This window comes from Corvus hawaiiensis, chromosome 32, assembly GCF_020740725.1.
Source record: "Corvus hawaiiensis isolate bCorHaw1 chromosome 32, bCorHaw1.pri.cur, whole genome shotgun sequence".
NCBI lineage: Eukaryota > Metazoa > Chordata > Aves > Passeriformes > Corvidae > Corvus > Corvus hawaiiensis.
This window is the reverse complement of record NC_063244.1, coordinates 219,933-244,166: the sequence shown is the minus strand read 5'-3', so window position 1 is coordinate 244,166 and position 24,234 is coordinate 219,933. Positions and strand designations below refer to the sequence as shown.

Genomic DNA, 24,234 nt, shown 5'->3' with positions numbered 1-24,234 from the left:
GTCACGCCAACAACTCCCCCCCGAGATTCCTCTGGCACCCCCAATTCCCTCCCCCCCAGCTGCCCCCCCAGAGGTGACTCCACTCCCGTTGGATTAATTTATTAATTAATTATCAACTGCTGGGAATCCAGTGACAGCGACGGCACGGGGGGGTGGGACTGGGATTGGCTGGGAGGATCCAGATTGGGACCACTCAGGGCAGGCTGGGATGATCCAGGACAATCCTAGGACAACCTGGGCTGATCCCAGATGATTCAGGAGGATCCAAGACCACCCAGGATGGTCTGGATCACCCTGGATTAATCCGGGACCATCCGAATCTGGGACAGCCTGGAACAGGACAACTCAGGACAATCTGGATCTGGGATGAGCAGGGACAACTTGGGACCATCTGAAACAACCTGGGATAAGCCCAGTTGGACCATCCTGGACAATCCAGGACCACCCAGATCTAGGATGACCCAGGAGCTCCGGTGGCTGGGGCAGCGCCGGTTCCAGTATAAATATGGACGAGGTTGGACGTGGTTTTTTTTTTGATTTTCAGGATTTTGGAAAGTCTTGCGTCACTGCTGTCGGAGCTACAGGAGAGAACAGGGGTGGGGGGGCTCTGGGGTTCCACGGGGATTCTGGAGCTGTGGAATGTCAGGGTCAGTCATCCTCGGTGCCGCTGCCGGAACGATCCTGGAAAGGGGGGAAAAGGGGTGAGGAACTGGGGGCCAGGATGAGGAATTTGGGGAGTTCAGGATAGGATTTGGGGGCTTCACAGGATTTGGGACTGAGATGAGGCACTTTGGGGTTCAGCTCAACATTTAGGGTCACTCCCAAGATTTGGGATCAGGATGAAGGATTTGGGGGTCATTCCCAGGATCTGGAGGGTTCAGCCCAGGATTTGGAGGTCAGAACAAGGGATTGAGGGTCACTCCCAGGATTTGGGGTCAGGATGAAGGATTTGGGATCACTGCCGGGATCCAAGGTCACTCCCAGGATCTGGGGTAAGGGTGAATCCCCTGGATTTAGGGGTCTCTCTCAGAATCCAGGGTCACTACCAGGATCCAGGCCCTCTCCAGGATCCAGTGCCATTCCTGGATTCCCTCACCTCCTCCTGCTCGTCCTCGCTCTCGTCGTCGCTCAGGAGGGGTTTGGGGCGTCCCCCCCGCCCCCCCCGGCGCCGGCCCTTCCCACGCTCCGGAACCTTCTCCTTTCGGCCCAGACGGATCTTCACCTTCACCGAGCGGGCTGGGGGGGGATCCAGACCCTCCAAATGATCCTGAGCCTCCATCCAACCATTCTCTCCCCTCCCAATCCCCTCCCCTCCCATCCACCCACCCCCCCATCCCCTTCATCCCAACGCCCACCCTCCGACTCGGATCCTTCCTCCTCTCCCTCCTCCTCCTCCTCGCTCTCCTCTCCGTCGCTTTCCTCCTCCTTTTCCACCTTCTGTCGGACACTGGTGAACACGGACTGGAGCACGATGGAATCCTCATAGATCTGGGGGGAAATGGGGCATTCTAGGTCACTTCAGGCCATCCCAAGCCATTCCAAGCTGTTCCAGGCCATTTCTGGCCATTCCCAGCCCTTTCCAGGTGCCATTCCAGGCAATTCCTGGTTATGCCATGGGCTCTTTCCCGGTTTTCCATACCAGGGACCCCTCCAGGTTGAAGGTCTGGGCATTCTGGCACAGCAGCATCACATCCTTCTCCAGGTCGTTGAGGCTCCGGTACTTGTGGTTCCGGATCCGCTCCTGGGAGCGGGAAAAGGGGTGAAGGGGGGGCTCGGGGAGGGGGGGCGGATTCCAGTGGATCCTAACAGATCCTGGTACCTTGATCTTCTTGAAGTCCACAGGTTTCCGGATGAGCTCATAGTATTCCGGCAGCTCCTTGCGAGACGGGAGCTGGATGAAAACCTCGCTCAGCTGCCGCCCGCTGCTGCTGCGGGGGGGGAAACAGGAGTGAGGGGTGGCCTTCCTCATCCTCATCCTCATTCTCCCCATCCCCTCCCATCCCACCCCATTCCCTCTGATCGCCATCCTCTCATTGTGTCACCCATGGGAACGTGGCTCCCTGGGAATGGCCGGGAACCCCCCACAGCACCTGGCCCCCCTCACCTGTCCTTGTACTTGATGACGGCATCCACGATTTTCCGCATTTTCCGGGTCAGGGGGGGTGGATTTGGGGACAGTTTTTCGGCTGGGGGCCGCCCTCGCTTCTTCTGCTTCCGGCTCTCCTCATCCTTGTCCCGGCTCCGGGCGCTTGGGGGGGGCCCCGCGGGGCCCTCGGGCTCCCGCTTCCGCTTCCGCGAGGATTTCTTCTGCCGGACTTCCTCCTCGATCTCCTCCAGCGTCCCCTCCTCGATGGCCTGCGGGGAACGGGGATGGGGATCCCACAGGGATGAGGCAGGCCCACAGGGACTGGGGAGTCCTGGAAAGATGGGGATTTCCAAAGGGACCAGGGCTCCCATTTCCAAGGACCCTTGGGGTGTTTTTCTGGGAGCTGTGGGCCTTTTCCAAGACCCACAGGCGTTTTCTGGAATCTGGAGGAGCTTTCCAGGCCCCACAGATGTCTTCTGGGACCCGCTGGGATTTTTCTGGGATCTGTGGGCCTTTCCCTGGGACTTGTGGGCATTTTCTGGGGACCTGTGAGTGTTTCCCCAGGGACCCTGGACCCTTCCCAGCCTCCACAGGCGCCCTCCCAGCCCTCTGGGCGGATCCACCCTGGGAATACCTTGAGCCATTGTTTTTCTGTGAGGGAATCACTGTAATCCACTTCCTTGCGATGCCGGGAGCCGCGGCCGAACATCTTCTCCTCCTCTTCCTCGCAGGTGAGCCGCTCCACCTCGGCGTCATCCTTCAGGATCCAGGACGGGAGCTCGTCCTCCTCCATCAGCCGCGGCTTCCGCTTGGGATTCCGCGCCTCCTCCCGCCGCCGGTCCAGGTCCATGCGCTGCCGGAGCAGGAACGGTCACAGGGGATCCGGGCAGGGGTCCCGGGGGTCAGACAGGGATGAGGGATGGATCCAAACGGGGATTTTGAGGGAGTCAGGGGGATCTGAGGTGGGATGGGATGGAGGAGCCACACTCAGAGCCAGAGGCTGCTTTGGGAAAATGTTTCAGGAGTTGAAGAAAGCAACTCCGGGAAACCAAACTGCAACTGCAGGAGTTTCAGGAACTGGGGCAGGTTTGGGAACTGCAGGAACCACACTGTGAGCTGCAACTGGGAGCTGGAGGAGCCACACTGGGAGCTGGGGGTCTTTGGGGAACTGGGAATGATTTGGGAGCTCCCAGAGGAATTCTGGGAGCAGCACAGGCTGCACGGCCAAAGCATCGGGGAGAGTTTTGGGAACTGAGAAGTTTGGGGAATGGGGAGTTCTGGGAATTGGGGGTGCTTTGGTTACCGGGAGAGCTTTGGGAAATTGGGAGTGTTCTGGGAGCCACCGGCCTCCCTGTCCTTCTTCTCTGTCCAGGTACAGCATTGCTGGCATTCTGGGCAGGGACACTCCCTGCGCACTGGGACAGGGTCCGAAGGGGGTCCTCACATCGGGAATGGCGCTGGCACCGTGGGGCTGCTGTGCTAGGACATGCTCTCGCTCTCCACCCCCCTCCCTTCCCTGGGCTGTGGGAATTTTGGGTGGGAAAAGGGCTTTTTCCACACTCTCTGCCACGCCTCCTCCTCCTGGGGCTCCTGAGCTCCTGCCCTCCTTCATCCTCTTCCTCTCCTCCCTCCCCCTTCTCTCCTTCCTCCTCCTGCTCATGGATACCTCAATTCCCCACCCTTTTCTTCCTCCCTCACAGAGAGCCCAAAGCCCTCTTCCTACTCCTCTTCCTCCTCACAAGATCCTCCTCCTCTCATTTCCTGCTCCTCCTCCTCCTCTTCCCCTTGCTCCTTCTTCCTCCTCCTTTTGAGACCTCTCCCCATTTCCTCCTCTCCTTGCTCCTCCTCTTCCTTGGGAGATCCTCCTCCTCCCATCCTATCCTTCCGCCCTCTCCCCCTCCCCTTCCTCACCATGAACAAGTCGAACTCCTCCTCGTGCCGGGCGATCATCTGATTCACGGTCTCGTCATCGGGCACCTCATCTTCCTCCTGGGAAAACCCAAATCCAGGCATTCAGCTGCTGCCCCCGGCGCCTCTGGCGCGGCCCCCCCAAGACCCCTCCGACGCTCGTTGGCTTCCCACGGATCGGGGACCTTCCTCAGGGTTTGGGGGCCTTGCGCTCCCCTTTGGATCTTTCGCTGTCGTTTGACCCCGTTTTGGGGCACTTCAGGCTCGTTTTGGTCATTTTGGGGCGGTTTCAATGGTTTTTTTTGCTTGTTTTTGGGCGGTTTCAGCGTGTTTTGCTTGTTTTTTGGGCCGTTCCTGTGTTTTTGCTCATTTTGGGGTGTTTTAATATCTATTTGCCCACTTTTTGGTACTTAGCTCATTTCAGGGTGGTTCTAGCTCAGTCTGGGACATTTTTAGCTGGCTTTTCGATGTTTCTGTGTTGTTGTCCCTCATCTTTGGGTGGTTTCAACTCGCTTTTCGCTGTTTTCAGGGTGGTTTTAGGCAGTTTTTAGTTCATTTTTTGGGGGGGTGATTTTCTTTTGAAAGTTTTCTCATTTTTAGGCATTTTTATTCATTTTTGCTTTCAGCTCATTTTGGCTTTCAGGCAGTTTCTTCTCATTTTTGGCTCTATTCAGGTACTTTTAAAGTTGTTATGGCTGTTTTTGTGCTGTCTTTAGCTCATTTTGCCTGGTTTTGGGCCAGTCTGTCTCACCTTTGGCCCTTTCAGGCCAGTTTTAATTCATTTTTGGAACTTTCAGGCCAGTTTTAACTCACTTTTGGGCCTTTCTGGCAGGTTTTAACTCACTTTTGGATCTTTCAGGCTGATTTGAACTTGTTTTGGGCTGTTTTCAGGCTGGTTCTAACTAATTTTTAGCACTTTTAGGCTCATTTTCATTCCCTTCTGGCACTTTCAGGCCAGTTTTAACTCATTTTTGGCTGTTTCCAGGCTGTTTGTTCCTCAGTTTTGGCACTCTCAAGCCATTTTAATCTTACTTTTGGCACTTTCAGGCCAGTTCTAAGCAATTTTTGGCTTTTTCAGGCTGTTACCATTTCATTTTTGCCATTTTCAGGCCTAACTCACTTTTGGCTGTTTCAGGCCCTTTAAATATCAATTCTAGCACTTTCAGGCCATTTTAATCTCACTTTCGGCCCTTCCAAGCCATTTCAATCTCATTTCTCGCTCTTCCCAGCCCGTTTCTCTCTGGGTTCTGTCCCTCCCTGACCGGCTGGGGCTCCTCGCGGGCCGATCCCTGCCTGTGGCGCGGCGGTGCCGGGCAGTGCTGGCGGGAGGATTGAATGGGCAGTGGAGACTGAACGACCCCGCTCACCTTTAGAGGTGCTTCCTCCGACTCAGCGCCCAGGCACAGGGAGGAGGCAGCGTGGGGGAAGCTGCCACTGCCCGCGCTCTGTCTGCTCTGTGGATAAACACAGGGATTCAGTCTCCAGGGCTGTCAATCCGGCGCCTTTGTTCCCGACGCTACTCCCAAAAAATTCCAAACAAGCCGCCATGCTCCTGCTCTGGGGTTGGTTTGTTGGTTTTTCTTTTTTCTTTTTTTTTTTTTTTTTTCTCCTTCTCTTCTCTCTGTCTCCTGACCCCAGAATTCCCACGGGAACTCCGCTCCGGCCCTCACCTCATCCTGCTCCTCGTGCTCCAGGATGGCCTGAAGGAACGCCCGTCGCTCGTGGCTGGAGGATTTCTGGTCGAACATTCCGGCCTGGATCACCTTCTGGTCCACGTTGAGCTTGTACTTGGCGGCCGCCAGGATCTTCTCCTCCACGCTGTTGACAGTGCAGAGCCGGAGCACGCGGACCTCGTTCTGCTGCCCGATGCGGTGGGCCCGGTCCTGGGCCTGCAGGTCCTGGGGGAAGGGGCAGTGATAGCACCGGGCTCCCAAAAATCCCACTTTTGTCCTCAAAATCCACAGGGGGAGGTCTGGGATGAGGCCTGAGGGCGTTCAGGGATTCCCAACAATGACTGGGACACCAGGACTCTGTAAGTCCTGTGGGACGGGGCCACGTTGACCAAAGGGTCCCAAAACCCCTGGTTTTGTCCTCAAAATCTGCAGGGATTCCCAAGGCTAATGGGGATGTGGCAATGGGATCACCAGGACTATGTAAGTCCTGTGGGACAGGGCAAGTGTTGCAAGAGGAGTGCCAAACATCCCACTTTTGTCCTCAAAATCCACGGGGAAGATGTGGGATGAGCCCTGAGGGAGCTCAGGGATCCCCAGGGATCACAGGGATTCAGTAATGGGATCATGGAGGTCCCGTGGGAAGGGGCAGCATCAGCCAAGAGGTGCTAAACTCCACTTTTAGCCTTAATGGGGAAAACAGGGGATACACCCCAAGGGGTCTCAAAGATTCCTAAGGATTATGAGAATTTGGGTAATGGGATTGTTGGGACCATGTAGGTCCTGGAGGAAATGGCCACACTGGCCAAGAGGTACCAAAACCACTGGTTTTAACCACAAATAGACCATGGGAGAGACGTGGGATGCACCATGAGGGGTTCAGGGTTCCCCCCATGGATTATGGGATTTTGGGTAACAGGATCGCCAGGATCCCAGGAACAGCATTCCTGTGGGAAAGAGCAGCATTAGATGAGGGGTCCCAAAAATCCCATTTTTATCTTCAAAGACACAGGATATGCCCCCCGCAATCCCAGAGGATTATGGCAATTCCAGAATGGGATCACTGGTTGCTCTCTCCTTCAGAGACAGAGGATGCGGGGAAAACCCAGCCGCACCACTGGGATTTGGGGGTGGCTCTCCAGGACAGCACCGGTGGGTCTTGGAGAATGATGGAATTCCAACCGTGTGTCTCCTCTTTGGGTCAGTTGGTTTCGGGGCTGGCTCACTGAGTTTTGGGTCAGTCGGTTGATCTGGGGTCATTGGATTTTGGGTTGCTCTTCGGGTCAGTTGGTTTTTAGGTCAATCAGTCGGTTTCAGGTTGGTCAGTCAGGTTTTGTGTCAATCAGTCAGGTTTTGGGTCGGTCAGTTGGGTTTTGGGTTGATTTTTGTGTCAGTCAGTGGTTTTTTGGGTCAATTGGTTTTGGGTTGATTTTCAGGTCAATGGATTGGGGTTTGGGTTGTTTTTTGGATCAGTGGGCCAATTTCTAAGTTGATTTTTGGGCCAATTTTCAATTCTGTGGATCCATTTCAGGGCCGATCTCCGGGCGAGTGGGTCCTGGCCATACCTGGTGCGGGTTCCAGTCGCTGTCGAAGATGATGACCGTGTCGGCCGACTGGAGGTTGAGGCCCAGCCCCCCGGCCCGCGTGCTCAGCAGGAAGATGAAGTACTCAGAGCCTGGCTCATTGAACGTCTTCAGCAACATCCCTCGGTCCTCTGCCTTCGTGGTCCCTGGAATTCCACACGGGCGTCACTCCCGCCCCCTGGCACCAGAGTCAGGGGCGCTGGGGGGTCCGGAGGGTGGTTTCATTGGGAATGGGGAGCCCTTTCCCCCCAGGAGGGGGGTCCTGTGAAAGATTGGGCTGATTTTGGTGGAAAAATTGGAAAAAGGGGTGGATCCCACTCTGGGGTGGGGGAGGAGGTCTTCCAGGAGTTGGGATTGCAGCGGCCGGAATTATGGCAGCATTGAGGCCATTTTGGGCCTGCTTTCAGGGATACATGGGGGCCACAGGTCACATTTTGTGCTCAAAGCCCAGAATTCAATTCTTAATCCATGTGTATTTTAGAATCACGGAATGATTTGGGTTGGAAGGAACTTTAAAGCCTATCCTGTTGCAACTCAACCCTGCAATCCGACCTATTAATCCACATTTATTTTAGTAACATGGGAGTCCCCAAGGGCCCTCCCCCAACCCAAGGGGATCCCAGGATTAATCAGGAGATCAGCTGCAATAAATGGGAAAAACAGCAGCAGGCAATGAGGACATGATGCCTCAATATCAATCTTTGACATCTTGAGATCGATATTGACACCAGTATTTGACATCTTGACATCAATCTTCTATAACTAGATATTGATCTTTGATATATTGATATAATCTTCGATATCTTGTTACCAAACTTAAAAAGTATTTATATCAATCTCTGATATCTTGATATCAGTCTTGATAGAAACCTTGATCTTGTTATCTTTAATGTTGATCTTGATACAAACCTTGATATCGATCTCTCTATTGGTATCTCAGTATCAATGTCTCGATACACATCGTGTGATCTGGATATCAAGGTATTGACCCTGATATCTTGGTATCGGTCTTGATGTCTTTGATGTTGATCTTGATATAAACCTCGATATCAATCTCACTATCGATGTCTCAATATCAATGTCTTGATCTTGATCACATGATCTGGATATCAAGACATCGACCTTTATATCTTTATTGGTATATTATCTCACTTTCTCCCTTGATATCTACTTTTACAGATTGAGATTTATCTCGGTATCTTCACATCTAGTTTGGTATCTTTACTTAGAGATTTATCTTTGTATCTTGATGGTTTTGTATTTTTCTATCTTGATATTCCTCAATACCTTTCTGTCCAGCCCAGTTATCTTTATTTCTTTAGATCTTGATATCTTTCTTGATGTCTTGACCTTGAGCTCCACTTTGAGCAGGGCACTCACTGTTCCCCCACCCCCACGGGGGAACTCACCATCCAGCCTGAGGTATTTGAAGCCGCGGTAAGCGAAATAGTCCTCCATGATGGTCATCAGGGAGGTCATCTGGCAGAAGAGCAGCACCTTGTGGTTGGTGGCCCGGAGCTTGGGCAGGATCCGGTCCAGGAGCTCAAACTTCCCGGAGGCACGGTACAAATCCAGCCTGGGATGGATAAAAACAGGAACGATCAGAGGAAAGCCGGGATTTGAGGCCGAAAATGTGGTGTCTCCCCCTTGCTGGGATCATCTGGCTTCCCCAGGGTGGGGGTAGTTCATCCTCCACCCCTAGAAACCGCTTGAGTTTGTAAATTCACAAATTTCTCCACTGGTAATCCCAAAATTCCTGACTCACCCCTGCACGATCCCGCCCGTGAACCCCAAGTGCTCCGAGAAGGATTCCTGAAATTGGGAGGAGAAATAGTGTCAGAAAGCAGCAGAAATCAATCAAAAAAGATCTAGAGCTGCCCTAAAGAGCCAAGCCCTGCTCCCCCCACCAATTCCCTCAGAAGCTAGTGAGGGAATGGATCGGTTGGGTGGAAAACAGAGCGATGGAAGGTGGGTGGGCCTGATGCCCTGATTTGGTTCATCCTCATTGGGTTTAGCTCTGATTTGGTTTATCCCTCTTTGGGTTTATCCCTGGTTTTGGTGGGTTTATCTCTTTTTTTGGTTCATCCCTGGCTTTCCTGGCTCTAACTCCATTGGCTTTATGCCCCTTTGGGTTCACCCCCCTGGATTTATCCCCATTTCCACATGTCGGCCCCACCTCGATGTGCTGGAACATGTAGGGGTGGTTGCAGATCTTGCGCAGCTGCATGATCGTGTTCATCAGCGTCTTCGTGCCACCTTTCCCCTGCCAGGAACCATCCGGGAGGTTAAAAGCCCAGATTAATGCTGGGTTCCATCTTTATCTGCCAGTGCAGCGTCCCCGGGAATGTTTGGGAACGTCGACTGGGAGTTCACAGCCCCAGAAAGGGGGCTCTGAAACATTAAAATAAATTCAAGGTTTTAAGAAACCTCCAAGTCCCCTTGAGGCAAGGCTGCTCCTACTTGGCTGTTTTGGGGGAATGGAGCTGAAAAATGGAATTTCCCACCTCCAGCTTTTAGCTGGGACCAAAGTGTCTCTTTCTGATTATTTTGTGGCTTTATTCTCCTCGCAGACCTGCTGATGCCTACGAGAAGCCTCCATGGATCACCCAAACACATTGGGGGCCCAAGCTCAGCCCAGCCCATAATGGAAATAAACCCGCCTCCACTCAGCATTCCCAGCACCGATTCCCCAAATCCAGACCTTCTTGTCCTTCTCGGAGCCGTCAGTGAGGAGGACACCCTTGGCCTGCATGTGCCGGTACAGGACCCGCTGCAGCGCCGACATATCGCACTTGATCACGTACTCGACCTGCCAAAAGCCAATGGGGACTCACGCCCAGCCCCTCGGAACCCCAGACAAGGGGTCCTTCTGCTCTGGGAAGCCCCCAATTCCCAGAGGGATCACAACCCAGCCACCTGCTCAACCCAACCCATCAATGACTGCGGAGCGAGATGCAACTCTGCCTGCACATTCCGGGATGGGGGACAGCAGCATGGAGACCCCTCAGGTGTAGTCCAGGATGGACCCCAAAACCCCACTCCGAGAACTCCAAGTCCCCAGTTCCCAGAGGGATCAACCCCACCACCTGTTCAACCCAACCCAGCAATGACTCCGGAGTGGGATGAAGCTCCAAGTGCACATCCCAGGACAGATAAGAGCAGGATGAACTCCCCAGTCATATCCTGGGATGGGGAAGGCGAGCGGACCCCCGGTATCACCTTTTCCGGTAGCTGAGCTTCCACCTCCTTCTTGAGGCGCCGGAGCAGGAAGGGCCGGAGCACCTTGTGCAGGCGGCGGATAATGAGGATCGTCTCCTCCTCATTCAGGTCCACCTGGCCAGGGAAGGGAATTGTCACCAGGAAATGGAAATTGTCACCAGGAAATGGAACTGGATGGAAGCCCAACATCCCAAAACACCAGGTCTCTCTGCTCCAAGAACCCCCCGATGCCCAATTCCTAGCAGGATCAATCCAACTGCCTGCTTGACCCAACAGCAAGTCTTGAGCGGGATGAAGCTCTGTGAGTGTATCCTGGGATGAGGAGGGCAGGAAATTGTCAGCAAGGAAGGGAATTGTGACCCAGAGAAGGGAACAGAGCCCTCAATGGCAACACTGAGCCACATCCCACAGCTCTAGGGACGCTTCCAACCCCTCTGGAGCCATGAATGATGACACCACATCCCACCACATCCAGAGCCACTTCAAATTTCTCTAGATCCATTAAAGGCACTGATCCACATCCCAGAGCTCCAGGGACGCTTCCAGCTCCTCCCTACCCATTGACATTGACTCCAAGCCCGTCCCCACTGCCGGCAGCCCCCACCCGCTCCCGCATTTCCCCTTTCCCACACCTTCTCCCCGGTCATGGCGAAGGGCGCATTGAACCACTGCTCGAAGGTGCTGCAGCTCTTGAAGATGGTTGGGAGCAGGAAGTTGAGGAGGGCCCAGAGCTCCGGGAGCTTGTTCTGGAGCGGAGTCCCGGTGAGGAGCAGCCGCCGCGGGGCCACATAGTGGGTGTTGAGCACCTGCGTCAGTTTGCAGTGGTGGTTCTTCATCCGGTGCCCCTCGTCCACGATCATGTACTTCCAGCGGATCTGTGGGAGTGGGAAGGGCAGGGATGGTGGGAACTGGGGGGTAGGGATGTGCCCAGAGTAGCCCGTGATGGCTCGGTGATGCCGGAGGAGCTCAAAAAGGCTCTGAGAGGGGAGTATACCGGGAGGGTCCCCCCACATCGGGATGGGAATCCAGGTGATTCACACCAGGATGGGAATCCGGGGGATCCCTGTCAGGATGGTGGATCCCAGCTCTACTGAGGAGGAGGCCCTAATCCCTCAATCCCAGAATTTGGGATCTGGGGCATTATCTGAATGTTGTTCCATCAGCAGAACTGCTCCATCCCACTTACCCTCCCCCCACGGTCACGGATCTGAACCACTTGGCAACGAGGGTCTCGTAGGGATCCAATTAATATTAATTATTCAGGGAATTTTTCATGAAGCGAGAACCACATATCCACTGGATCATGGGAAACATTGCCAAAAACTGGGAGCAGGAATTCCACCTCAGCTTTGGCCACCGAGGGGGAGTAGCTCCTGTGGGAGCTCCAGGGAATAAAATACCAGGATTTGGGGATAAAAAAGACAGGGATTTTCCTGTTTGCACCATCCCTGAGCCTGGTGAGGTTGGGAAAATCTCAGAGTCCAGTGCTTCCTGGCCGCACCTTGGCCAGGATGTGCTTATCCTTGATGATGTACTCGTATGTTGTAAGCAAGACGTTGAATTTTCCGCTCCGGAGCTGCGGGACAAAGGCGCGTCGTGCCGCCGGAGAGCCCTGGAGGGAGAATTCCAACCGGTAATGTCAGGCCAGAAGGGAATTCCCAGGAGAGGGCTGTTATCCACAGGGAACAGCAAAGTGAGGAGGTTTGGGGGGTTCCTGCTTGCTGAGGAACAACTGAAAATGGGATTTCATAGATTTGGAGCTGGGATGCAGCGTGGCTTCCTCGGGATAGCAGTAACAGAGCAGGAAGAGGAAAAGGGAAGCTGGAATCCAAGGAACGTGGCGCTTACCTTGTAGGAGACCTTGACCACGGAAGGAGCCCATTTGTCGAACTCGTAGGCCCAGTTGGACAAAGTCCTGGGGGGAAAGACACAGAAAGGGTGGGAATCTGGGAATGTGGGGCTGGAGCGGCGGCTGGGTGAGGTTTTTCAGGTGCTCCAGCACTCACGAGAGCGGGACGATGATGAGGAACGGGCCATTGATCCGCTTATGCTCCATGAGGTATGTGATGAGGGCGATGGTCTGGATGGTTTTCCCCAATCCCATCTCGTCTGCCAGGATCCCGTTGAGGTTGTTGTTGTACAGGGACACGAGCCATTCCAGGCCTTTGATCTGCAGGAACGTGGATGGGGGTTGGAACGGGGGTGGGAGAGTGGCCGGCCTCACCCCCCCGCCCCCGCCCCGCCCCCAGCCTGGGTGCACGCAAATGAGCTGGTAACGAGGCTGGGGTAATTATTCAGAGCCAGTTGTAGGAATTGGGATATTCCATGGATTCACACGGAACATGATGGGTTTGGCTTTCAGCAGGGAGCAAGTCCAACTCGTTATCTTGCTCCGGCTCCATCTCGTTATCCCACTCTGGCTCATTATCCCACACCATTCCATTTATTATCCCACACCACCTCAGACTCATTATCCCTTTCCAGCTCGTTATTCCTTCCCAGCTCTGACTCCTCATCCTGCACCAGCTCCGGTTCCTTATCCTGCTACAGCTGTTATCCCACCACAGGTGTTCATTGGATCCAGCTGCTTATCCCATCCCTGGACCACCACAGTCTCTGCTACCTCCCCTGGCACCCCCGTATCCCCGACATTCCCAGACCTGGTACTGCTTGAGGACGCCGTTGACCATCAGGGCCGACTGCTTGTCCACGCGCTCGGTCACGGCGTGAGCCACGGCGTAGTAGGACTGGAGCCCCCGCGCCAGTGCCTGTGACACCCCGTACTCATCATCCACGTCCTGCTTGGCGTTCCTGCCCGGAAAACCGGGATAACGCGTCACGGCGCACCAGGGAATGGGGTCAGAGTAGGGTGGGAGGGAGTATGGGGAGATAAACAGGGGGAGAGGAGGAAACTTGGAGGAAAAACAGGAATAATGGAAGAGACCGTGATCTCGGGAGGGAAAAACGTGGATGAGAGTGGGGGATCCCTATTCCTCGTGGGCAGAAAAGGGAAAATAAAGGAGGAAAAGGGGAGACGATTTGCATTCTTGGGGTGAAAAAAGGGATGTTTGAAGGATGATGCTGTTGGGGGAATTCCTGGGAAGTGCCATCAATCCTGTGCAGGGTTGTTTTCCCACCGAATTTCCGGATAAAATGCCATGTCAGGGCTTGTTTTGGGAAGATTTGGAAAAAAATGGGCTTAGGGGAATGCTGCTCGTGGAACCCCGCCCCTGGGGCGGGGAAGTGATTGGGAATGGGAAGCTGGAGCAGGAAAATGAGCTCACTCAATGATGTGTCGGGCGTCCACTTCTGAGACGTCGTCGCTGTCCGGATCCGGAATCTTCTTCTTCTCCTCCACGGGCAGTGCCGGCTGTGCCGGCTGCGGCTGCTCCTCTTCCTCCTCCTGCGGGATTCCCAGGAATTCCAGGGAAAACCGCCTCGGAACACCCTGGGAAGCACCTGCCCCCTCCCACCTGAAGCTCACAGAGACGGGAGACTCCCACAGGATCCCGCCGTTCCCTTTGGAACGGCCAAGGTGCCACGTCAGGAATATTTCAGATGAAAACTGGGATCTCCCAAAGGGAATTTCCAAGTGTTCCTGGCTGCCCAGTGCTTGTTCAACAGAGAGATTCCATTTTATCCCACTATTTTCTTCAATTTTCATCTCAGTTCATCCCATTTTTTAATACTCCTTTTTCCCATTTTTTTATCCCATTTTAATTAATTTTATCCTACTTTATCCTATTGTTTTGTCCCATTTTACGCTATAGCTTTATTCCACGTTATCCTACTATTTCGTCTCATTTTAATCCACGTTATCCTCCTGTTTCATTCCATTTTATCCCATTTTTTTTGAGCTGCCAAACAGGCATTGCCAAGGTCAGCTCTTTGTTGTTCTTCCCAGAACGCTCCCAGCGGGAATGCGGTGGGACCCCCCTCACCTCCTCCTCCTCCTCGGAGCCGCTCTCCTCGCTGTCGGAGCGTGGAGCCACCTCGTACCTGGAGGGAAAAAATGGGGAACAGGGAATTCCAAAAGAAATTTGGCTCTGGCATTCCCAGCTCCCTGTTCCCTTCCAGCTCTTACATTCCCAGCCTCCGATTTCCTCCCAGGTCTAGCACTCCTAGCTCCCTATTCCCATTCCCAGTCCTCCACTGCCATTCTTGACTCCAGCATGCCCAGTTTCCCATTCACATTCCCAGCCCCGGCATTCTCAGCACCCCATTCCCTCCCAGCTCTGGTATTCCCACTTGCAGCATTCCCAGCCCCCCATTCCCGGCGTACCCAGGATTCATTTCCAGCCAGGCCTCAAGCTGCCCAGCCTTGGGCGCATCGGTGCCGGTGAGGATCTTCCCACTCTCCACATGGATCACCTTTACTGGGAGGTCACTCATCTGGCTCGTCTCATCCAGCGGCTGCAGGAGAGGCCAGTGGATCGGGATTGGGAATTCTTGGCCTCAACCCCCCCGAACCCGCTGGGAAAAGCAGGGGTAAAGGGAGGATCCGGATGGACCGGGTAGGACACGGCCCGCACTCCCCGCCTACAGTGGGCTGGAGCGGGATGATCCCTGTGGCCCCTTCCCGGCCATCCCAGGATCCGTGGGATGAGCCCGGACTCACCTCCCCATCAGGGCCGATGGCCGGAGCCTGTCCCTCGGTGTTCTCTGCCTTCTGTGGGAGAAATGGGGCAGGAGGAGAAGGAAAAGGAAGAAGAGGAAGGAGAGGAGGAGGAGGAAGGAGAAGAAAAAGAAGAGGAGGAAGAGGAAGAAGAAAAGGAGAGGAAGGATGGGAAGGAAGAAAAGGAGAGAAGGAAAGAGAAGAGAGTCAAGAGAAGAAGGAGAGAAACAAAGGAAAGAGAAAAGAAGAGGAGGAGGAGAGCAAGAAGAGAAAGAGAAAGGATGGAGAAAAGAAAGAAGAGGAGGAAGAAAGAGAAGAAGGAAAGAAAGAGAAGGAAGAAAGAGAAGAGGAAAAAGGGAAGGAGAGGAAGGAAAGAAAGGAGGAGGTGGAAGGAGAAGGAGGAGACAGGAGTCAACCTGGGCAGTACAGCCCTGGTGTTCCCTCTGTGAGCCATTCCCGGTGCCATTCCTGGAGTTTCAGCTTTCTCCCACCTTCTTCTTCTTCTTCTTTTTCTTCTCCTTGGCCACTTGGGCTGCCTTGTGCTGCCGCACGAGCTCTGTTAGGTTGGCCACGTACTCGTCTGTCTGCTGCAGCAGGTAGGCCAGGCGCTTGTCCTTCTTCTGGTCGATGAGCTTCCGGTAGCCCTCCTCATCCTCCGCCTGCCCGGGGGTGAACAACACACTTGAGATCACTTGGGAGCAGCTGGAAACACCTTGACCTCACCCCACACGCCCCCTGGTGCCCCTACTCGCCCTCAGCGAGGACAAAGATCCTGCCACATCCACCCCGATCCCGCCCCTCCCGTCTCTTGGCCGCCTTTTTCCCGGTATTGCGCGTCCGGCTCACCATGAGCCGGCGCATCCGTTCCTTCTCGATGCGCTCGTTCTCCTTCTTCTGCTCGCGCTCAGTGTTGGCGTGGTACGTGGCCACTGCCTTGGTCAGCTTCTGGATCTTCCCACTCACGCTCCGGTGGTATTCCTTGAAGTCCTTGGCATGCTGCAGGATGCTGTTGAGGTATTCCTGTGGGAACAGGACACAGGCATCAGATTGCAGGGTTTCGTGTGCGGAGATTGCACAGGAAGTTGGAGAACGGCAGAGTCGGGAGGGATTGGTGGTCATTGGAAGAGAGTAACAGGAATCAGAGGGTCCCAATGGTCTGTAGAGGGTCCCAGTGGCCATCACCAAACTCTTGGCCACCATCATCCAGAGTCAGCCTTCCCCAATCCCCCAAACCCGGTGATTCCCTTAAAACCTCCACCCCTGCCACCTCCCTGTCCCAATTCCCGGGAACCCCCCGACCTGATGCTTCTGCCGGCGCTTCCGCTCCTGCTCGATCTTCTGCTGCTTCTCCAGCTTCTCTGTGATCCGGGCCTCGCGTAACGACTGCCGCTTGCTGCGCTTGTAGGCCTTGGCGTTGAGCGCTGTCTCCAGCGCCGTGTCCCGCCGCATGCACACCACCACCTCCTGCCGCAGCTGCAATCCCGGGAAAACCACACGGGATCAGTCCCCGGGGCAACCCCGCAGCCTCCCTGCTCCCAAATCCCAGTGATCCCGGTTCCCACCTGGCGCTGGAAGTTGAGCAGCCGCAGAGCCTTGAGCTCGATGGTTGCTTTGGTCCGCAAGTCCCCAGCCAGGGAGCCGGGAAGGTTCTCCAGCTCTTGGATGCGGTGGGCGATGCGGGCTTGGAGCCTGCAGAGGAGGGGGAGGGATTTCGGGATGAGTTCAGCTCCACTCCCGTCCTAGTTCCCGTCAGGAAGAGCATGGGAGCAGGGCGAGGGCATTGGGAAGTCGCTGCTGGAATCGTGGGATGGGTTTTGGGAACCCCCATGGGAACAAGGACACAGCAGGGCTGGAGCGTGGCCAGGGAAAGGCAACGGAGCTGGGAAGGGTCAGGAAAAATCACCAAGGAAAATGTTCTCCCACTCATTCCTCTGGATCTTGGGAAGAGGAAAAATGGGATGAAGGCCGTTGGGGATGGGAGAAACCTTGGGACTCTCCAAGGAAAACGCACTCATCCCTCTGGACCTGTGGACACCAGGAAGAGGGAAAACAGGATGGGGGCAGCTGGGGCCGGGAGAAGCCTTGGGAATTCCAAGGAAAATGTCCTCTTGCTCATCCAGAAGGGTCTCAAGAAGAAGGAACATGGCATGGGGGCATCTGGGAGGAACACTGGGAATTCCCAGGAGATCCAGGCGGGGCCATACCTGTACTCACGCTCCTGCAGGATCTCAACGGGGTCGAGGCCGCGGGGTTTCTGGATGGGGGTGATCCGGTTCTGTTTGGGATGGATCGGGAGCGCAGGCGGCGCCGGCTGCCCCGGAGAGGGTGGGGGGGGCCCAGGGGATGCCGGGGGCACGGCCGGGGGCACGGGGGAGGGGCGGCCGGCGGGGGGGGGCGGCAGCAGCTTCTGGGGGGCCCCGCCTGGAGCCGCCGCCGACAGCGGCCCTGCAGGAACAGGTAGCCTGGGAATACCGGCCCGGGGACAGGCGCAGCAGCTTCCCAGGGGATGTGGATCTCGAGTCCCACAAAAAAATCTAATCAGTTGGTCACAAATGAAGTTAAATTCCCCAAAAACGTGAATATCTGGCTTGGAATGAGCTTGTGGACTAATTGCAGAGATTTAATGAGAAATTCATCCCAATTCCCCCCAAAACTCCAATTATTTACCTGGAAATTAGCCCTAAATCCCCCAAAAGGTCCAATTATTTGGCTAGAAATCAGCCCCAAATCCCCCAAAACTCATGTTGTTTACCTGAAAATTAACCATAGTTCCTTAAAAAACCCCAAATATCTGTCTCAGAATGAGCACACGGATCCCTGGGAAGCTCCAGTGTGGAACTTAAACCAGCCATTCACAGAACTCCAGCCCCAGTTTCAGGGTTTTAACCAGGAACTTCCTTCCATTCCCACACCCCAGAGCATCCCTTGCTGACAGATCTGGGATGAATTCCCAGAATTTTTGGGATCCCGGTCTTACCTTCTGGCCAGGGCTTGGGTGGCCCCCCAGGGGGCTGTCCTGGCATGCCGGGGGGAACTCCTGAGGGTCCAGGTGGGGGCATGTTGGGCCCCCCTATTCCTAGAATTTCCCAAAAATTGGGCAGAAAAGGGAAAAAAGAGAGGCAAATCCCATGAGGATGCTGACTCCTGGGGGAGATTCCCAGCAGGAAGGTTGGTCTGCTCTGGCCGAAGATGAGGACCTGCAGGTACAGCCCCCTTTCCCCTGAACTGCCATAGTCCGGACGGATCCCAAATCCCAGCCTCCGGAACGCCCACAGACACGGACGGGAGAAGAGCAAGAAACCCAAACTGGGGGATACTGGGTCAACCTGGGACCTAACGCTTCCCGTGGATTATCCAGGATGGAACGGGATGAGGTCCCTTCCCACGGATCCCTTGGGACAGAAAGGGACGAGCTCTCCATGAATATCCCAGGACAAGCTCCCCCGGATCTCCCAGGATAATGCGAGATGAAACGGGACGAGCTCCCCACAGATCCCTGGGACGGAACGGGACGAGCTCCCCACAGATCCCTGGGATGGAACGGGACGAGCGCCCCTCGGATCCCTTGGGACAGAACGGGACGAGCTCCCCACAGATCCCTGGGACGGAACGGGACGAGCTCCCCACAGATCCCTGGGACGGAACGGGACGAGCTCCCCACAGATCCCTCGGGACGGAACGGGATGAGCGTCCCTCGGATCCCCCAGGACACAACTGGACAGACGCCCCCAGGCCCCCCTTTCCCCCCAGCCCCTCCTCACCGTGAGGTCTGGAATACCCAGGCGGCGCTGGCCCCGCTCCGGGCGCTTGTCCCGGGCCCTGCGCGGTGCCGGCGGGCGGAGGTAGAGCAGGAATCTGTGGCTGCATCCCGGGCAGGGGCCGCTTTCCCTGGACAGCAACCTGGAGGTGCTCTGGGAGCGGCTGCCCCCGCGCCAGCAGCTTGTAAGCCATGATCTGGGCGCGGAGCTGGTGCAGCTGAGCCGCGTTGAACGGGGACGGGCCCCGGCCCAGCGCCGGCGAGTCCGAGCCGGAGCCATCCAGCGCCGCGCCAGAGCCGCCTGCAGAGCCGCCGGAGGGGCCGTTGGATGGCACCGGGCTGGAGGCGTGCTCCGAACCGCCCAGAGGAGATGGATAACCTGGTGGGGAAAAGAGGGATGCGCTTGGGAGCGGTGCAAGGGGCTGAATTCCAAACCAAAATGAAAGATTTACAGCTGGAATTCCCAGAGAGCAACGTCTGCCCTCAAAATTAAGGATTGCCACCCTAAACCCCACAGGATTTCACCGTTCCTCCCCCAAAATCCAGCACGTAGACCCAGAAATCCCCCGGAGAGCTGCCGGAATCCAGGACTTTTGCCCCAGCATCCAGGATGTAATCCCGGAAGGATGAAAACCCCCCCCCACAAATCCGGGATTTGGACACGGCTTCCCCCACTCCCCCCGTCACGCTTCTTCCCACGCTCCCAACCTTGGGAATGCTGATCCATGGGGCTGGGGGGGGGCCCCATCCCCGTGTGCCCCCCCGGCCGCATTCCCATTCCCTTCATCTGCCCGTAGCGCGGATCCTCCGACATTCCCTTCTCGTGCATCGGATCCAGGGGCTGCAGGAGGGAAACATCCCAGGAAATCAAACACTGGCACAACATTCCTGGACAAAATCCTGACGCTCCCAACCCACCCCACCTGCAGAATTCCCAAGAATTGGAGCTGGAGCTCCGTTTCATTATTCCCGGAGATGCCGGATTCCAACCGCTCCGGCTACGAAAATCCTTCCCGCAGCACAATTTCCTGGATTTTTTTATTAAAAACCCCATGGATTACAGGCAAGGAACTGTTGTTAAATCCCTAAATCCAGGAGGAGAAACCTCTCAATTAATGAGTTAATTAATGGGGCCGGGGCGGGGGATTTTCCCATTTCTGAGGTTTTTTGGTGCATTTTTGGAACGGGAGAGTCCAGGACAGATTTGGGGGGGATGGGGGTGAAATAAGTTGTGAAAGGAGAGAAGAAACGGGAATGGGAAGGGGCTGCAGGTGCAGCTCACGGATTTTAATTAAATCCCTTAATTATTCTCCTCTTCCCATCTCCTTCCGCTGCTGGAGGAGGAAAATGGATCATTCCGGCACTGGGAATTCACAGAGGCAATGAGGTCCAGGGGACACATGGATCAGGATAAATCTCTCGGCCACGCCCGAGGGTTTCTGAGGCCCGGAACGCTGGGATGCGTCACCTTGTGCAGGGGGTGGATGGTGTCCGGGGCGTATCCTGGCGCCGGCAGCGCGTGTCCTGAGTGTCCGGACCCAGGCGAAGGGCCAGGAGAGGGGCCCAGCATGGATCCCGGGGAGGGGCCGGGACCGGGAGAGGGGCCGGGCCGGGGGGTCCCTCCCAGCGGAGGCTCCGGAGTCGCCATCTCACATCCAGAGCTGGGAACGGGCGCCTGGAGCTGCACCTGGAACAGGGGATCCGGGTTAATTTTGGGAATGAACTGAGGGAGCACCAGGTGGGAAACGCCCTTCCCAATGCACGATCAAGGAATGAGCAGGAAACCCTCTCCCTGGTCCATGCTCAGGCACGAGGAATATTCACTTCCCAATCCATCCTTGAGGCAGTTGGAACAGGAAATCAGCTTCCAAATCTGTTAACAAGGAATAAGCAGCAAGAATTCCCTCCCAAATCCAGCATTCCGGAACAAACAACGGGAATCCCATTCCCAATCCGTCCTCGAAGCAGGAGGGCTGGGAAATCTGCTTCCTAAACCATCACGGAGGGATGAGGGATAGGAACCCCCCTTCCCGATCCACCACCAAGATCTTAAGAAAAAGGGAATCCCCTTCCCAATCCATTGCTGAGGAACGAGGAACATGGAATCTGCTTCCGAGTCCATCATCAAGGAATGAGGAATGGGAACGCCCTGTCCCGATCCATCTCAGAGGGCTGCGGAGGGAAAAGCGCCGCTCCTGCGCAAGATCTGGGAATTTCCAGTCATTCAGAAGGGCTGCAAAGAGTCGGGACACTCATCCCAATTTGGGGTCGGTTGGAATGGGTTCGCTGGGATGCTGGGAAGCCACGTCCACCCTCCAGTCCCAAAGAGGGAGAGACTCCACCTAAAGCCACTGGAATTCTTATGGGAGACGCTCCTTTTCCAGGCAAATCCCTTCTCTTTCTAAGGAAAAAACTCCTTTTCCAGAAAAAAATCCCTTTTCCCAGGCAAACCCCTGTTTTTCCCATGCAAATCCCTCCTTATCCAAAGCAAGTTCCTCCCTTTTCCCGGCAAAACCCAGAGTAGGTTTTCCTGGAAAAAATCCTCCTTTTCCAGAAGGAAAAAACCCACCAAACTTTCCAAGCAAAATGCTCATTTTTCCAGGCAAAACCCCATGAATGCTCCAGAGCAGCATCGAACCCACAGATTTAGTAATTCCAGGACCTGTGGGTCAGGAAAAGCTCACACAAACTTCCACGTTCCCGCTCGTTTCCTGCTGGAAAACCTAGATTACAGCACCAGGGCAGCGATTCCCAGGACATGGAGCAGTCACGGCCAGTGGTGGGAAATCCCCAAAACCCATCAGGAAACTTCCGTGGCGTTGCCCAGAAGCTCCTTCATTTTTAAAAATGTGTTTTCCTGGGATGCTGCTGCTCCCTGAGCAGCTTCCCGAGGATCTGTGCACATCCCTGGCCTCCCCCAGAAACTTTTTTGGCTTAAAATTCTCAGATTTAAAGGAAGGAAAGTTCAACACCCACAGAATTCCAGGATCGGGGGACTGCTGCCTGGGAATCACCATTCCGAGGGTTCCGACACTCCCCGGAACAATGGGAAATGAGCTCAAACAAGCGGGATCGTTTTCCCTGATTTTCCCCACTCGGGTTGTGCCAGCACCAGGAAAACCCAGACTTCCCAGCACCTGCTTCCCCCTACATGGAGGGATTGATCCCAATTTAAGTCATTCCAGCCCTTGGGAATCTTCCCTCCTCCCAGGGGCAGAGCCATTCCCGTCCCCTCTTCTGACAAGGAAACAGCGATTGACAAAGCGCTTTTCCGGGAAAGAGAGGGATTGATTCCTGCTGGATCCGGCAGGAGCTCATCCCGGCACGGCTTTCCCAGGAAAACCACCGCCATTCCAGGGATACTGGGGAATGAATCTTTAATTAAGCTCCGTTCCTGCTCTTTTCCAGCCCTAGCACCACCACTCCCTCCCACCCACAGGAATTTTATGCCTGATTCCAGGGAAATCTGTCATTTCCAAGGAAAATATTCCCGTGGGACGTCACTTCCCAGATCCTGGGGGGGGGGGGTTCCCAAAATTCTGGCACCCACCTACAGGCACGGGAGTCTTCGATGCCTCTGGAGGGACGAGCTCCTAACGCCGGGCTGGAGGGTAAACCGCGAATTAATCTGGAATTAAGTCGGGAACGTCATTATCGGGCAGCACCGGAGCACTAACAGAGCACAAGACGCCTAAAAAATGGCGATTTCCTCACGGATGAGCCCAATTTGGTGGATTTTTAGGCAATTTGCCGACTCCCAGCGAGGAAACGCTACAAAAGCCATTAAAAAAATTGCACTTAATTACTCCTGGAGGCAGCGGATTCCACCTGCTCCAGCCACAAAAATCATTCCCGCAGCACAATTTGATTTTTCTTGGATTGTTTCATTAAAAACCCCCCTGGATTACAGGCAAGGAATTGTCATTAAATCCTGAAATCCAGAAAAGAAACCCTTGGATTAATGAATCAATTAACGGGGTTGCCAGGGGGCGGATTTTCCCATTCCTGAGGTTTTACAGCCCATTTTTGGAGCAGGAGAGTCTGGGAGGGATTTAGCAGGGGTGGAAAAGAAGTCGGGAAGGGGAAGAGGAAATATGAACGGGCTGCGGGTGCAGCTTCTTAATTCTAATTAAATCCCTTGATTATCCTCCTCTTCCCATCTTCATCCACCTCCGGAGGAGGAAAACGGGTAATTCCGGCAGCGGGAATTTGCGGAGGTGAAAAGGGCGGGGGATAAATGATTCAGGATAAATCTCCCCCTTCCAAAATCGGGGGTCCTGCTGCGACCCGTATCCCCCCCGGATTCTTCCAGGAAGGGGCCAAACTCCCAGCGGGAAACGAGGGAGCTTATCCGCGGGGCCTCGAGAACCGCGTGATCCCCCCTCCCCCCCCACCCTCAAAACCGGGGGAAAATCGGGTAATTTGGGGGCGAGGAGGGAAGATGGGAAAGGATGGGGAAAAGGGGTGGAAAAAACGGGATTCCCAAAACCAGCGGGGCCGGGCGTGATCCCACATAACTGGGAGGGGTCTCGGTTGGGGGGGGCGGGATAAGCCCCCTGGGATCAGAAGGATTGGGGGGGTGCGGGGTTGGTGTCCTCGAGAAGGACAAAGACGGACACGGCCCGGGAGGATTTGGGGGGGGGTGGGGAAGGGAAATATGGGGGAGCATAGTAGGATAAGGGGGGGAAAGAGGGAAACGGGGGAGGAAAATGGGGAAGGATATAGGGAATCTGGAAAAAGCCGATACAGGGAGAAACCAGGGGGATATGGAGGAGGGAAAACGGGGGAATATGGGATGGGAAAAGGGGGATATGGGGAAGCTGAAAAAGGGGAGGATGCTGAGGGGGCTGAAGTGGGTGACCGATCCTGTGAGGAGGGGGATCCCCAAGGCCGCCCCCCCCCGGGCTGAGGTCGCCGCCGGTCCCGAACAAAGGGCCCGTGACCCTCGCGGGCCGCCGTACCCGCCCCGCGCCCCCCGCCCGGCCTTACCGGGGCCGGGGCCCTTCCCGGGGCCCTTCCCGGGGCTCATCCCGACCCGATCCCGGCGCGATCCCGATCCCGGTCCCGGCGGGGGAACAAAGGAGCCGCCGGAGCCGCCGCCGCCGCCTCAGGGCGCGCCGGGCTCGCGCCTGCGCGCCCCGCCCCGCGCCGGGCCCCGTCCACCGCGCGCACTCAGCCAATGGCGCGGCGCCCCAGCGCCAGCGCTGCCAATGAGCGGCGAGCAGAGGGGCGCGCGCGCGGCGGCCCCGCCCGCCCCCCCCCCAGCAAAAGTAGCCAATGGGAGCGCGGCGAGCTGCCCCCGTGGAGGGGAAGGGGGGGGGAAGGAGGCGAGGCCGCGCCCACCCGCGACGCGACAGCCAATGGGAGACGCGTTCGCCGATTTTCCCTGCCCCCGC

The 24,234-nt window shown here is 55.6% G+C and overlaps 1 protein-coding gene across 5 annotated transcripts; it reads right to left on the bottom strand.

Moving 5' to 3' along the window:
- Positions 1 to 83: 83 nt before the first annotated feature.
- SMARCA4 (SWI/SNF related, matrix associated, actin dependent regulator of chromatin, subfamily a, member 4) lies at positions 84 to 23,977 on the bottom strand. 5 transcript variants are annotated; one of them, XM_048289823.1, is made up of 36 exons: positions 23,828 to 23,977; positions 22,389 to 22,466; positions 20,307 to 20,525; positions 19,547 to 19,679; positions 18,843 to 19,217; positions 18,059 to 18,157; positions 17,286 to 17,526; positions 16,644 to 16,770; positions 16,381 to 16,554; positions 15,928 to 16,101; positions 15,573 to 15,740; positions 15,085 to 15,135; positions 14,749 to 14,879; positions 14,408 to 14,465; positions 13,751 to 13,869; positions 13,127 to 13,277; positions 12,473 to 12,636; positions 12,315 to 12,381; positions 11,968 to 12,078; positions 11,099 to 11,341; positions 10,467 to 10,580; positions 9,949 to 10,056; positions 9,424 to 9,510; positions 9,013 to 9,059; positions 8,657 to 8,823; positions 7,230 to 7,393; positions 5,665 to 5,892; positions 5,362 to 5,448; positions 3,998 to 4,075; positions 2,721 to 2,939; positions 2,105 to 2,355; positions 1,820 to 1,928; positions 1,640 to 1,741; positions 1,356 to 1,488; positions 1,097 to 1,236; positions 84 to 681 (listed from the first exon to the last, which is right to left on the bottom strand). In XM_048289823.1, the coding sequence occupies exons 3-36, from the start codon at positions 20,484 to 20,486 to the stop codon at positions 649 to 651; spliced, it is 4,833 nt and encodes a 1,610-aa protein (XP_048145780.1). In that variant the 5' UTR covers positions 20,487 to 20,525; positions 22,389 to 22,466; positions 23,828 to 23,977; the 3' UTR covers positions 84 to 648. The 5 variants fall into 5 exon arrangements, with proteins under 5 accessions (XP_048145780.1, XP_048145781.1, XP_048145784.1 ...); XM_048289824.1 differs by having other exon boundaries at positions 1,820 to 1,925; XM_048289827.1 differs by lacking the exon at positions 1,097 to 1,236.
- Between the last annotated feature and the right edge of the window lie 257 nt (positions 23,978 to 24,234).

What these genes read in the sequence shown, in the direction of transcription:
- SMARCA4 (XM_048289823.1), bottom strand. Translation starts at nt 20,486, where the DNA reads ATGGCGACTCCGGAGCCTCCGCTGGGAGGGACCCCCCGGCCCGGCCCC. An exon ending in TGGGTATTCCAGACCTCACG is followed by an intron (nt 18,158 to 18,842) that starts GTGAGGAGGGGC and finishes GGGAAATTCTAG; the next exon opens with GAATAGGGGGGCCCAACATG. An exon ending in GGAAGGATCCGAGTCGGAGG is followed by an intron (nt 1,237 to 1,355) that starts GTGGGCGTTGGG and finishes ATCCCCCCCCAG; the next exon opens with CCCGCTCGGTGAAGGTGAAG.